Genomic DNA, 15,689 nt, shown 5'->3' with positions numbered 1-15,689 from the left:
AAAATTTAGATGGCAGAAAAAAAGTTGAAAAAAGCAGACCACAAGGGCGTTGAAGAAACATTACTGAAGTTGTTCACCAATCGAAGTATTTGGACAAATGTCAATGAATTTTCTAAGCGATTTTATAAGACTACTTTTATGTGCTCGAATGGCAGGTTAGACAGGTTTAAAAAGCGGAATAACAGAAATTCAGGAAAAATTATTTGAGAATCGGGAAGTGTTTCCATATCTGATGTTGAGGATTGCTCATCAGCTAAAGATTACTAATTTTTCTTTGTTCGCAAGACAAAGAGTAATGAAAAATAACACATTTTTTGCTACTACATAATATTTTTCAGTCATTTAATTGAATAATGTGTAATAAAAGGGAGGAGTTTGGGAACCATTACTTAAATTACCTGCATAACCGATATAGTGAACTCCCGGTTATAGTGAACAGAAATTTCGGTCCCTTGAAGGTTCACTATAGCGGGGTTTGACTGTTTTTCTTCGAGATAATATTAGGGGAAAAAATTGGCACCATATTCCACTCAACAAACGAACATCAGTACCGAAATTAAATTGAGAGTAATAGACCTGAAAAGAATTTTCAAAAAAAAAAAATTTCCACCATTGTTGTTCATGCAAAATTGATTCAACTGAAATTCTTATGGATAATATTTATATTTGCAGAGCTCGAAGTACCAAATATAAATATTATCCATAAGAATTTCAGTTGAATCAATTTTGCATAATAATATTAATAAGGACTGGCCATGGGAGACAAATCCTCCACAACCTGCCTAATCAAAAGCCAAATTAAAAGTACACGTAATTTGTTCCCAACAGACACAGAAGCATGGAGAGGAGATCCAAAATTGGCGAATTATCAAAATATAACACAGCCAACCAGCATATTAATATTGGGTTTAAAAGAATACCTTGGCGATCACGAGTCGCCAACAAATTTATGAGAATTATTACAACGATGCAACTGAAACATTTTAGCAGTTGGAAATTAGAATAAAAAGTAATAATAGATTTTTGTTTTCAATTAGAGGCGACAGTGAATTAATAAGTCTGCATTAGTAGTGAAATAAAAAGTATCCGTTACATTGATCTATAAGAGAAGAAAAAATATTTCGTGCTCGTTTTAAAAGATTAAGTCTTTGATTTATTTTAAATATAATTCTATTAATAAAAATAAGCTTAAGTAATCAAAGATATTTTAAAAGGTAGGAAATAAATATGTAATGCCAATTGTGGCATCACAACAAAACAAACTAAAATTCTGGATATGTGAGGAAAAAAAGTGTCGTAAAAATGACAATATAATTATGGTCCCTTAGTTTTTGTTTTTAAAAAAGTATCAAACAGTAACTTGCAAATAAGCTAGCAAATTAAAAGGAAAATAAACAACTTCCAACTATATATACCAAATTTAATAGCAAACATACATAATATTTATAAATCAGGATTTTCATAGATATTCAATATCACAATTAAATAATTCTTATAAATACAATAGTCTCTCATTATCATGGGCTGACACAGGTTTTAGAGTTCTGGGACAAATTTAATTGCAGGCACATTCATCCAAACAATTTCAAAACCTTCAACCTTTTACATTCAAACCAGGGTTGGGTTTTTGACGTCAAAAAGTGGTTTTTGACATGACAAGGGTATAATACTGGTTTAAACCGTCAAAAACCCGTCAAAAATGTCAAAAACTGAAGTTTGCCAAGAAAATATATAAACTTCAAAACTACCAACAGTTGCCATGCATTATATTGAAATTTAATTATACTATAGGTAATCAGCAGGTTTTAAAATATTTTTTAATTAAAATTAAGGTAAAATAACAGATTTAAAATCTCAGAAATTTATATTCAAATGCATGTGCAGAAACATTTTGCACAAAATTTTTTTAAATATTTATATTTTGGAAAAAAAAATTTTTTTTTGATACTTAAGAAAATTAAAAGTTTATTACTATGCATTTTTGACATATAAGGAACATATAACTAATATTTATAAGGAACTTACAAGTTATGTTGTATAAATACAAACTTGATACAAGTGTATGAAAAAAAATTTTAATGTTATACCGAATATCTTGATTATCCAGATTGTTAATTTGAATTTAAAAGTAGTTATATTTGTGAATAATGATAAATATAATTCATATTGTTTATTATATTTATTTATAATTATTACACTTATCATTTTAAAACAATTTTTACCTCTTAATTTTTTTCCCCCACTTGTATTAAGAATACAAATAATGCATATCTTGAAAGCAAGAAGTAATTATTCAACAGCTGAATATTTAGATATTCAACAAAACTATGTATATAGTATTCAGCAAAATGAAATTCACAAGTATTTGGATAAACTAAATTTTCAGCATAGTAAATGAATAGGCTGAATATACTGTAAATCGACACTAACTACTCTGTGTATTTAACAGAAAGCACTTAAATTTGTATTGTCTTATGTTAAAAAGATTATTAAGAAGATTTAAAAGAATATTAAAAAGATTTTTCTTTAAAAGATGTCTAATGCGCAAAACTGCTAATGTTTATCTTTAAAAATGTCTAATTTTTAGTATAATCTATACTATACACTAAATTTGGTCATAAATAAATTTCTTAATAATATCACTGCAGATTTTCAATAACACATGAAAATGAATACATAATATTACAAAAGATGTGAGCTTTCAAAAGTACAAGATTTTGGTTACTATTCAAAATATAAGTGTTTCTTCAAAATTTTAAATTTATTTTTTCTAGAACATATTTAGAAACACTATCCTTTATAAAAAATATATAAATTTTATGTATTAATTAAATTTCACATATGAATATAGGTTTTCGACATTTTTGACAGTGAGGTTTTTGACGTGACGGTTTAAACCATGGTTTAAACTGTCAAAAACTGTGACATGTCAAAAACATGCCAACCCTGATTCAAACCTTTTTCAAAAAGGTAGCTTACAATTTAATTCTCAAAGTATGAATTTCCATAAAAATATTAACTTAGAATTATTTTAATAATTTAATTATTTAGTGGTTTATTCTACAAACCACAAATATAATGCATAGGTTTTTAATTTAAATCAATTAATCCTTTTAAAAAAGAACCAAAAGATGAAAAATTTTCCAAATATTTTATTAGGAGATTTTGATTGTCCCATAAAACCTTTTTATTTTTAACTTCTTGCAAGTTATATTAGAGCCATCTTTGGAAACAATAACAGTCTAGGTTTAAAAATTGCTTGGAGGAAAAAATTTTCATTTCTTTATGGGATAGATAAGGTGATCTGCAAACAGCATCTTTAATATACTTAATGACTGTTAAAAAGGTATAAAATGCTACCATATTCTGACAAACAAAAATACTATTAAGTAAGGGATAGAGATCATTAATCGCCTCGTGAAACTAGATGTTTCAAAAATCAGTTTTTAACTCGTCTATTTCCTGAAGTAACAAAGCAGATTTTGACATTTTTAATTTGCCTTCTTCAATAGTGACCTACATATTTTAGTGGCATTTCCTCTAAATTTAAATATTATTTTGCAACCCTTATCTGCATGTTTTTGACTTCATCTTTTACAAGGAAATTTCAAGTGGCAAAAACAGAACACTCAAAATGCAAAAATTTATCTGCAATATCTGATGAGTAAAATACAATAGGCATCATTCTAATGAAAAATGGCTGGAACCATTCATTTTCTCTCATTAACTGAAGATTTGAAATTAACAGATTCATAAACAAGACACCACAATACATAATAAAATACTATTCTTATAAGTACTGTACATGATATATGCAAGTTTACATTAACTTTTTAAGAATAAAAAATATAACAAATAACGAATGGAAAGCCACCATTTCCACTTTTTTTTTCGGAAAATATCTAATAAGAAAAACTGAAATATCTATAGGATAAACCTACCCATGTATATTTCGTTTTTGTAACATAGATAAATTTGTATTAAAAAATGAATAAAACAAATACAGGAACTTTCCAGGCTTAAATTTCTTGGTATATAAACAAATAGTTTCACATTAGGGTGCACAACCTTTAGAATGTATGTGGCAGAAAAAGAAAAAAAATTTTGGAGGCCATTAGGAATTTTGTTTTAATATGAATTTCTATAATTTAAATGTTTCTTATTGTAAATGAAAACAATAGTTTGCCTAAAAAAAGGCCAATTAATCATAATTTTTACAAAATACACACATGGTATTTTCATCTTAAGTTTTGCTCTCTTTGTCTTCTTTAATAAATTTAAATTAAAATAGGTTTAGTATTATACTGTAGTATTATAATGTAGGTTTAGTATTATATATATATAAAATAGGTTTAGCATAATGTGCACAACTTTGATTATAAATTAATTTTACTAATTTTTATTGCAAACTAACAATTTTAAATTTTCGCTAAAAAAATTAAAAAGTGCGAAAACCTCAAATCTTTAGACGCTTTTACTCTGTACCTTTAAACATTCTTGAATTTTAACACTAAGGGTGTTTTTTATAACTTTATTAAAAAAGTTTTAAAACTTTTGAACTTTTTTCTGCAGGTTGTTCAACCCTATAATACATATTAATACAAGCTAATCAGGAAGAAGTTTGTAATAAGAAATTCAGAACATATAGCATAAAGCTACATGTATATATTTTGTTTCTGTAATAAAAGTATATTAAAAAGATCATTTAATGTGAAATACAGAGAAAGAAAACATTCACTTTAATTTCCATTACAAAAAAAAAAATTAACAAAAGAAATATAGGAACTCTCCAGGCTTGAATTTCTTGGTAAACACAGTTTCACATAGCGCAACCTTTTGGATGTGGATGATAGAAAAAAAATTTTTTTCAAGGCCATTATGAATTTAGTTTTAATATGAATTTCTTATAATATAAATGTTTCTTAATCAATTAATATCATAACAATAGTTAGTCTAAGAAAAGGACAATTGAATATAATTTTTGAAAAATACATTGTATTTTCAAATAAAGTTTCGCACTGTTTGTCTTCTTTAATAAATTTAAAATTAAAATAGGTTTCTAGTTATTTTTGAGTAAAAATTAATTTAATCCTTATTGCAAACGAACAATTTAAATTTTTCTTTTTAAATTTAAACAACAAAAACTTCAAATCTTTTGACATCTTATTTTGTACCTTTAAACATTTTTGAATTTGAACACTAAGGTGTTCTTTATAATGTTATAAAAAAAAAATTTTAAATTTTGAACTTTTTTCAGCAGGTTGTTCACCCCTATAATACATATTAATAATAGATTACAAGCTAATCAGTAGGTAACTTCAAAATGTAGAACAACTTTTACAAGAAATGTAGAAATTCTCCAGGCTCGAACTCAAATTGATTATCCAACTCATCGTCTGGAAAAAGAGTGCACCTAGCATTTAAAGCATTAAAATGAAAGTAAGGATTTGATGATTCTAATATTTTCATACACTCCCAACAGAAAAAGGTAGCACATTTGAAACACGTCATTTTATTACATCCATCACTTTTCTCAATGCTGGCTTTACAAGAAGGACAACTTTTACTGTTAGAATTCTTCCAAGACTCTGATAATGAATCTTCAACTAAAGCTTTAATAGCTCTTTTTCCATGCCTTTTTTCCAACTGTTCCTTCACTTCTGAATCACCGCTCATGTATTGCTCAAATATTGCTTTCTTTTGTTCTGATTTAAAAGTGCAAGGTGCAACACCATGATAAGCCATTTTGCAATAGGGGCAAAATGCAAAAGTACATTGAGGACATCTTCCTATGCGGTCATTCAGATCAATAAGTACAGCACATTGGCAGGATTTACGAGGACAATAAGCAATATCTGACATAGTTTCCAAAGTTCTCGACAATAATATATCGTCATACCTTTCAAATAAACCTTTATCAACAATTTGTTGTACCATAGTCCCATCAGCTTGAGTATTACATTTCTCACTTGGACAATTCAAGCAATTCACATTTCCTTCACGAATATGAACTTCAAAGAATTCCTTTAGACACTCTTTGCAAAAAGAATGTTTACATATTTTAAATGCTGCAAAATCTGCCCCTAACTTCGTAGTCATGCAAATATCACATTCATGGAATTTTCTATTGAAAATATCAGCAGTTTTATAGTTATCATATGATTTTAGTAAATTGATCAAAGACCTACCATCTGCTATATCATTAAGAGCTCTTACATCAATTAAGCCTTCACCCCCAGAAATGGATGGTTTAAAGGCCATAAAAGAATCCTTAGCCATGGTATTATTTGATTCTTTAAATTCGCCTGTAGAATTTTTAGAATTCCGAAAATTACAGCCACCTTTGTAAGACAGTATTTCGGAGACATCAAGATATCGATCAAATTTATAAAATTCAGCAACTTCACTTTCAAGAAATTGACACCATGAATACAACACCGGCATATCTTTGTCCCACAATGATTCTAAATGCTTACACAGTTCAGATATTTGAGCAAGAGATAGCCAATTACAGGATAGCAAAAATGCTGGGCATGTCTCTGAAGGATACGAATCAGGAAATTCGAAGAATAAATTAATAGGTGGCAGATTTTCCACTTTAAATGTTTCAGCTCTGGAATTTTTTGTATCTGAATTTTCCGCACCAATTTCAGATGCAGGAATATTTTCAATATTATATGTAACATAGAATGGAGTAGGTAACCAAACATTAGCTTTAAAATGGCCACAAACTGGTATTTGATCTTCGAAAGTTAAATTTTTTTCATAAACATTAAAAATACTTTCAACAGCAGAAAGCTCCTCTTTTTGTTGACTTAAATTATCCATTTATTTTCAATTTTCGGCACGATTTTTCAGTGGATGTTATGTTTATCGAGACATTGATAGATTGATTGAGTTAATGTTCGAAGGATGTACGCTTCTGGCTCCCCATTTCTGTAACACTTAATTTGGATTAAGGGTAACAGAAGTGGAAAACCGGAAACGTTTTAGGGAAAAAAACAAATCATCAATAAATAAATAAATGACAGCTTTAGCTGTTACTGTTTAGACAATCAATCAAATAGCGAAATTTTGCTAAACTTTTTAGTTTCCGAAATTGTCTTATTAATATGATGTAACTTCAATGAGTGTTTTATGATTAGTTTTGACTAAGTACATTTACTCGCGTCGGCCTCCATCTTTACTGAAAAAAACTACTCTAACAACCTAATAAGCTGAGCCTATTCTCAAATGTAAGTTATAAAATATTGTTACTAATGCTAATATAAATAAGTATTTTGGAATTTTTTTTACATTTGGAGGGGACATTTTATTATATAACATTCAATTTTTATTGATAATCATGTTTCTTAGACCTTCCAAATTTAACAGGTGTCTAAACTACTTCTGACTGATATTTGATGACGTCTTTTTAGCTTATCAACTTTTTATTTAGAAATGAGCTGTATTTTTTTCTTCTTCTTACTTTTAAAGTTTGTAAATTTGACGATTACTTTTGATTTTTTGGTAAACTAATTTTTAAGCATAAGAAGTGAAGCATAATATGTTCTCCTCAGAGACTATAGTTTTCAGTAGTGAATTGTATTATTTATTTACTTGAATTATGTGATAAAATATTCTTTCTTTTCCTTTGAGAATTCTTTTTTCAAGATGATCAAAATAATTCTTAAATTTTGCCAATACGTTTTTAAAATTAACAGGGATGATTGTGTTTTGGTAAAATACCATGTTGAAATTTCAGTTTAAAAAAAAACTAAAATTTTGGCTTCTCCTAAGAATGTTCCGTTTTTCCTAATGTATGACGATACGGTTTATTTCACTCCCTCAATGAGTAAACCGCGATTTGTGCTAAAGTGGTCTACGAACCACACATAATGATTCGCATTCATATAAGTGATTTATCACGATTTATGACTAATATTCATGTGATTTATCTGATTTTTGAATGATAGTTTTTTCTATTCATATTGAACAGATTTACAAGTTATATATCACAATTTAATATCTGCTTGTAAGTCACACATACAGTCTACGACTCCCCACATCAACCGCATTTCATATGCAAGTAGCATATCAAAATTTGTATTAGTGTAATTTCATAATTACACTTTGTGATTCTTTCACACATTTAAAAATAACAAACGAAATCAAATTCACAAGATTTAAAAATCTAATAAGATTTATGTACACATTTACAGGATTTATCGTTTTTCATTCATGTCAGAGATATTTTAAAATGTTTCAAGTTATTGGAATTAAATCATTCTGTTATCAAGGAATATTATACTTTGATTGTTTTTGCAGAGAGTTTATTTATTTAATTTTTATTATACTCTAGCTCTATTTAGAAGAAATTTCAGGCTTCAAGTTTTAAAAATAATAATTAAGTTTTCTTTTGGAAGCGAAGTTTCAATTTGAATTTAAAATGCATTATATAAATAATGTATGTTAAAATGTTTTATTCTTCTAAATTATTATGTAATTAACTTTTAGTTAAACCTAAATCAAAATGCATTTAATAAGTAAGTTAAAAAAAAACAAAAAAGAAACTCGAACACAAGTTATGGTCAACAATATAATTTTTCAGAGCGGGTTTCACGATTTTACAAACAATGCATTATATTGATAGATGTTAAAAAAAAATTCATAATTATTATGATTGACTTATTGGTTTTGCAAACAATAGTTCATAGATTTCACAAATAGAAATTTTTATTTGAATTGAAAATGCATTGTATTAATGCATGTTAAAAAGTTTTTGTTGTTATTATGGAATTAACTTTATTAAAATTGTAACCTACGTCAAAATATATTTTGCTTACCGTTTACATGTCAATGTTGCAAAAGATGCTACATTGACTCTAAGCTTTAATTAATGAGCAATTACTGTCCTAATATTATTTTTCAAACATTTAAAATTTACATCAGGATGTATTCTTTGTATTCAACTTGGTTCTGCTTCCATAAATATTTTTTTTTTTATTAATATTAGAAATTTGGTATAATATCCTGCTTATATTTAAACGAAACGTTTTTATCCTGCTTATATTTAAACGAAGATAAAAATTTATAGTATAGCTATAATACTTTCTATACTTTGTTTCACCTCAAGTTGGCACTGGAGAGAAAGACAGAGAGACTGGATTGCAGCCATTGTCATGGAAACTGGGTTGCTCTAAGATAGTTAGGGGCATAAGTTAGCAAAAAAAGGGACAGAAAAGTGGCTAATATTGGCATTAAAGAAAACAAAGCTCCAATTTTTTTTTATATATATTATATATTTATATTTTTTATCTTTCTATAATTTTGAGCAAAATACAGAAAAGAACAAGATTTTTTTAGAGCATTTCTAATGATTTGAGATACTAATTGTAGGCTGATTTCTTATTATAATTTTTGAGAAGTAGATTTTTCTTTTTTATGAATTTTAACAAACATGGTTTTTTTAACTAAATGAAACAAAATTAAATTTAAAAAGATAATTTTTTTTATTAAATTTAAGTAAGAAAAAAAAATACACAGATTCTCAAAAATATTTTACTTTAGACACGGATTTTTGTATGCAACCATTTTTTTTTATAGTTTTATGCATTTAAATTTATCCCACATTGGTGTATAGTGGAGGAAGGAAAAGTCAACATAAGCATGAAATCATTGATTCTGAAAAAGATCATATGTATGTTTTATAATATTTACTGTTCTTTTTTTTATGTAAAGAAATCACATTTTATTTTCCGTGAATTTTTTTATAATGAAAATAATTTGATTTTTTCTGAATTATATTTGCTTCTAGGAAACAAAAGAACTTACCTATAAAACTCTCCATAAGAAAAGATTGCTTTTTTCTTTTTTTCAAAAGAAGATTTCAAGTCTTTTAAAATTCCATATAAAGCTTAATCAATGACTAACAACAAAAAGCAAGCTAATATTTTATAATTAGCAAAAGAAGAGAAAAAATCATCAGTTAATGCAAAAATGTAAAAATTAATAACTATAAAAAACAAGCTAACAATAAATAGCAACAACAAAAAAAAATAACTCCTCGGAAACTAATTCCTTACCAAGCGCCTGAAGATTTGAAATTAACAGATTTAACAACGAGAGACCGCAAAACGTAATCATAAAAAATTATTCTTATATGTTCTATATATGATATATACACACATTATATAAACATTTTAAGAATAAAAAATAAAACAAATAAAGAATGGAAAGTCACCATTTCCACTTTTTCTTTGGAAAACATCTAATAAGGTCATGTTGAATATCTTATAATTAATAAGAAAAACTGAAATATCTATAGGATAAACCTACCCATATATATTTTGTTTCCTTAACATAGATAAATTTGTATTAAAAAATGAATTAAAGAAAATATAGGAACTCTTCAGGCTAAAATTTCTTGGTATATAAACAGTTTCACATAGGGTGCACAACCTTTTGGATGTAGGTGGCAAGAATAAAATCTATATTTCGGAGGCCTTTATGAATTTAGTTTTAATACGAATTTATTACAATTTAAATGTTTCTTAATATAATAAAAACAATAGTTTGTCTAAAAAAAAGGCCAATTAACCATAATTTTTGAAGAATATGCTCATGGTATTTTCAAAGTTTTGCACTCTTTGTTTTCTTTAATAAATTTAAATTAAAATAGGTTTTTAGTTATCGTTGGGTAAAAATTAATTTTTTTAGTTTTTCCTGTGAACTTAACAATTTTAACAAAAAACTTTTAAACAATAAAAACTTGACATCTTTATCCTGTACCTTTAAATATTTTACTTGTTTTTTTTTTAAGTTTATTAAAAAGGCTTATTAAAGGTTAAAGCTTATTAAAATTATAACCTTTTCCAGCAGGTTGTTCACCCCTATAATACATATTAAAATTAGATTACAAGCTAATCAGTAGGTAGTTTGTAATATGAAATATAGAACAACTTTTTAAAAAAATTTTAAAATTCTCCAGGTTCTAATTCAAATTGATTATATAACTCATCCTCTGGATAAAGATTGCACCTAGCATTTAAAGCATTAAAATGGAAGTAAGGATTGCCTGGTTCTAATATTTTCATACACTTCCAACAGAAAAAGGTAGCACATTTGAAACACGTCATTTTATTACATCCATCACTTTTCTCAATGCTGGCTTTACAAAAAGGACAACTTTTACTGTTAGCAATCTTCCAAGCTTCTGATAATGAATCTTCATCAAAAGCTTTAACTAAAGCTTGAATAGCTCTTTTTCCATGCCTTTTTTCCAGTTGTTCCTTCATTTCTGAATCACCGCTGATGTATTGCTCATATATTGCTTTCCTTTGTTCTGATCTTAAAATGCAAGGTTCAACACCATGATAAGCCATTTTGCAATTGGGGCAAAATGCAAAAATACATTGAGGACATCTTCCAATTCGGTCATTCATATCAATAAGTACAGCAGATTGACAGGATATGCGAGGACAATAACCAATATCTGCCATAGTTTCCAAAGTTCGGGACAATAATATATCATCATACCTTTCAAATAAATCTTTGTCAACAATTTGTTGAACCATAGTCCCATCAGCTTGAGAATTACATTTCTCTCTTGGACAGTTCAAGCAATTCACATTTCCTTCACGAATATGAACTTCGAAGAACTCTTTTAGACACTCTTTGCAAAAAGAATGTTTACACAGTTTAAATGTTGCAAAATCTGCCCCTAACTTCGTAGTCATGCAAATATCACATTCATGGAATTTCTTTTTGAAAATATCAGCAATTTTATAGTTATCATATGCTTTTAATGAATTGATCAAAGACCTACCATCTGCCATATCATTAATAGCTCTTACATCAATTAAGCCATCACCCCCAGAAATGGATGGTTTAAAGGCCATAAAAGAATCCTTAGACATGGTATTGTTTGATTCTTTACATTCAGTTACAGAATTTTTAGAATTCTGAAAGTTACAGCCACCTTTATGAGACAGTATTTCTGAGACATCAAGACAGTGATCAAATTTAAAAAATTCAGTCACTTCACTTTCAAGAAATTGACACCATGAATACAACACCGGCATATCTTTGTCCCATAACGATTCTAGATGTTTACACAGTTTAGATATTTGAGGAAGAGATAACCAATTACAGGACAGCAAAAATGCTGGGCATGTCTCTGAAGGATAGGAATCAGGAAATTCGAAGAACAAATTAATAGGTGGCAGATTTTCCACTTTAAATGTTTCAGCTCTGGAATTATTTGTATCTGAAATCGCAGCACCGATTTCGGAGGCTGGAATATTTTCAGTATCATATGTAACATAGAAAGGGGTGGGTAACCAAACATTAGCTTTAAAATGGCCACAAATTGGTATTTTATCTTCGAAAGTTAAATTTTTTTCATAAACATTAAAGATACTTTCAACAGAAGAAAGCTCCTCTTTTTGTAGACTTAAATTATCCATTGATTTTCAATTCTTTAGTTGGATTTTTAGTGGGTGTTTTGTTTACATAAGATATTGATAGATTGATTGTTTTGATATTCGAAGGATGTACGCTTTTGGCTTCCTATTTCTGTAACTTTTAATTTGCACAAAAAATTACAGAAGTGGAAAACCGGAAACGTTTTAGGGAAAAAACAAATCATCAATAAATAAATAAGTGACAGCTACAGCTGTTATTGTCTAGACAATCAATCAAATAGCGAAGTTTCGTAAAAATTTAATTTTCGACACTATCTCATTAACATTATGTAATTTCAATCAGTGTTTTATGTTTAATTTTGACAATGTACAATTACTCGCGTCCACTTTACTTGGAAAAACTACTGTGACAACCTAATAAGCTGAGCGTAACGTAAGTTTCAAATGTAAGTTTTACATTTTTAGTAATTCTGATAAATATTAATATTTTCGAATTTTTTTTTTACATTTGATAATTTTATTATATAAGATTCGATTTCTGTTGATATTCATGTTTCTTAGACTTACCAAATTTAACAGGTGTTGATACGTCTTAATTACTTCTGACTGATATTTGATGATGTCTTTTTAGCTTATCGACTTTTTATTTTAAAATGAGCTATAACTATAATTTCTTCATCTTACTTTTAAAGGGATTTTTTAAAGTTTGTGAATTGGACAATTACTTTTGACGTTTTGGTAAATTAAATTAGGCATAGGTAGTGAAGCTTAGTATGTTCTCATGAGTGACTATAATTTTCAGCGGTGTATTATGTTATCTTCAATTATAATTATATTTACTTCAATTATATTTTTTTCCTGTGTGGCAACTCCTTTTTCAATGGAGCAATGCACACAGTAGAATTCTTACACTTTGCTAATAAGTTTTTAAAATTAACGGGTGGGATTTTGTTTTGGTGAAATACAATAATATTGAAATTTCAGTTTCTTTTTAACTAAAATTTTGGCTCCTAAGGAAGTTTCATTTTTTCTAATTAATAACGACACAATTATTTTGACTCGCTCAATGATTAAAAATATTAAATAATTCATAAAATTGACATCATGATTCGTGCTTAAGTCGTCCGAACCACACATCATGATTTGCATTCACTTAAGTGGTTTATCACGATTTACACCTAATATTCATATGATTTATCCTTTTTGATTTATCTTATTTTCAAATTATCGAGTTTACTATTCATACTAAGCTAATTTATAAGTCAAACTAATTTACGAGTCACGCATACAGTCTATGGCTCCTCACATAGACCGCATTTCATATGCAAATTGCAAATTTCTTTTTTTATTCATGTAATTTCAAAATTACACTTTGTGATAAGTTCACACATTTGAAAATAACAGCACAATTCAAATTCACAAGACATAAAAATCTTATGGAATTGGTGTTCACACATTTTTAAAAGCCATTGTCGTCTTTTACACTCACGCAATTTAAATTAAATATCGCACATTTACGGGATTTATTGTTTTTCATGCATGTCAAAGATATTTAAAAATGTTTCATGTTTTTGGAATTAAATCATTCTGTTATCTATCAAGGGATATTACGATTTTGCAGATACTTTAAGATTGTTTTCACAGAGAGTTTATTTATTTAATTATTTTTGTTTTATTCTTATCCTATTTAAAAGAAATTTCAGGCTTTAAGATTTTACAAACAATAATTTTTTTTTTAAGAGAAGTTTTAATTTGAATTTAAAATGCATTATATAAATAATGTGTATGTTAAAATGTTTTTTTTTTTTTTCAAAATTATTATGTAATTAACTTTTAGTTAAACCTAAGCCAAAATACATTTACGAAGTACGTGAAAAAAAACTTGAACAGAAGCTATCGTCAACAATTTAATTTTTCAGAACGAGGTTTCAAGATTTTGCAAACATTGGTTTATGTATTTCAAAAAAAGACATTTTTACTTGAATTGAACATGCATTTCATTTATGATTCATGCATTTCTTTTCATTTAGAATGTTTTTGTTATTATTATGGAGTTAACTTTATTGAAACTGTTATTTAAACCTTTATCAAAATATAATTTGCATACCGTTTGCATGTCAATGTAACAAAAATGTAACAAAGACTCTGACTTTGAATTTATGAGCAATTAATATCCTAATATTATTTTTCAAACATTTAAAATTTACATTAGGAAGTATTCTTTGTATTTAACTTGGTTCTGTTTCCCTAAGTATTTGATTTTTTTTTATGAATTTTATAAATTTGGTATAGTTTAAGTTTTTATCCTGCTTATAATATACCAAAAATCCAAATTTATAATATGACTATAATACTTACTAGCTTTAAAAGAAGGAAAGAAGGCTTTTTTTGGAAGTTCTATTTTATGCATGCAAGATTTGTTGGATGGGATTCACCATCCGAACATTTTTGCATTTTTACGTGCCGTTGGTATTTTTAACTGCATATAAAAGTTTTAACACATCTACTGTTTTATACACTCTTATCACCTTTGCTCATTTTACTTAGTATTTCGCGCGTTTTATACTGTATTCATACTTTTATCTTGTTTTATTCACTTTGTACTGTTTTATCAGTTTTAATTGTGCTGCAATTAACATTCCGCATTCACTCATACGTTTGAACTGTTTCACCATATTGTTTGGCGCAGCATGTCCTCATTTGGACCTTGTGCCACTAAACCCTACATTCAATCAATCAATCAAGCTTTAAAAGAGATAATATAACCTTTTAGGCATCAAATTCAAAATTTAATTTTAAAGTCAAAATTTTAGTTCAAAAACAGTTGGTGTTTGAACATTGGTGTTTCGTTGGTTTTATATTTAGATTTCAAGTCCTTTATTTAGTTATGTTTTGTGTATTTTTTTTTTCGATTGGTGTTATGAAATTTATTCAAGATAAATAATGATTGTATGTATGGATAAAGGAAGATGAACGTGCTTAATATGTAAATGCTGATAAGGCAGTGATAGTGGTAGAATACTTCAAAAATTAATGCAAGATATGCACTCTTTCATACTCAGTCATCATGGTTTTGTTGACTATGGAAAGGAAACTTTTTCTGAAGATTATTGCTTTCAGGAGGCTGTTACACTTTTTTTTGTCATATTTGACAATGATAAGAGTTAAAATTTGATTCCCTACAATGGTTTGAAGTGATTCTTACTGATTCTTGTGATTTATTTATTTACTTCCTTGATAAATTTAAATTAACCATGTTGGCTAATAAGAAATTATGCCTTTTTT

General features: G+C 27.4%; 2 protein-coding genes across 2 annotated transcripts; both read right to left on the bottom strand.

Annotated features, from left to right (window-relative positions):
• Positions 1-1,399: 1,399 nt before the first annotated feature.
• Positions 1,400-7,254, bottom strand: LOC107439385 (E3 ubiquitin-protein ligase RNF14-like). Its single transcript, XM_016051967.3, has one exon. The coding sequence runs from the start codon at positions 6,826-6,828 to the stop codon at positions 5,338-5,340; it is 1,491 nt and encodes a 496-aa protein (XP_015907453.1). The 5' UTR covers positions 6,829-7,254; the 3' UTR covers positions 1,400-5,337.
• A 725-nt stretch (positions 7,255-7,979) lies between these two features.
• Positions 7,980-12,837, bottom strand: LOC107439387 (E3 ubiquitin-protein ligase RNF14-like). Its single transcript, XM_016051968.4, has one exon. The coding sequence runs from the start codon at positions 12,444-12,446 to the stop codon at positions 10,956-10,958; it is 1,491 nt and encodes a 496-aa protein (XP_015907454.1). The 5' UTR covers positions 12,447-12,837; the 3' UTR covers positions 7,980-10,955.
• Positions 12,838-15,689: the final 2,852 nt, after the last annotated feature.

This window comes from Parasteatoda tepidariorum, chromosome 8, assembly GCF_043381705.1.
Source record: "Parasteatoda tepidariorum isolate YZ-2023 chromosome 8, CAS_Ptep_4.0, whole genome shotgun sequence".
Lineage (NCBI taxonomy): Eukaryota > Metazoa > Arthropoda > Arachnida > Araneae > Theridiidae > Parasteatoda > Parasteatoda tepidariorum.
This window is presented reverse-complemented; position numbering and strand designations above follow the sequence as displayed.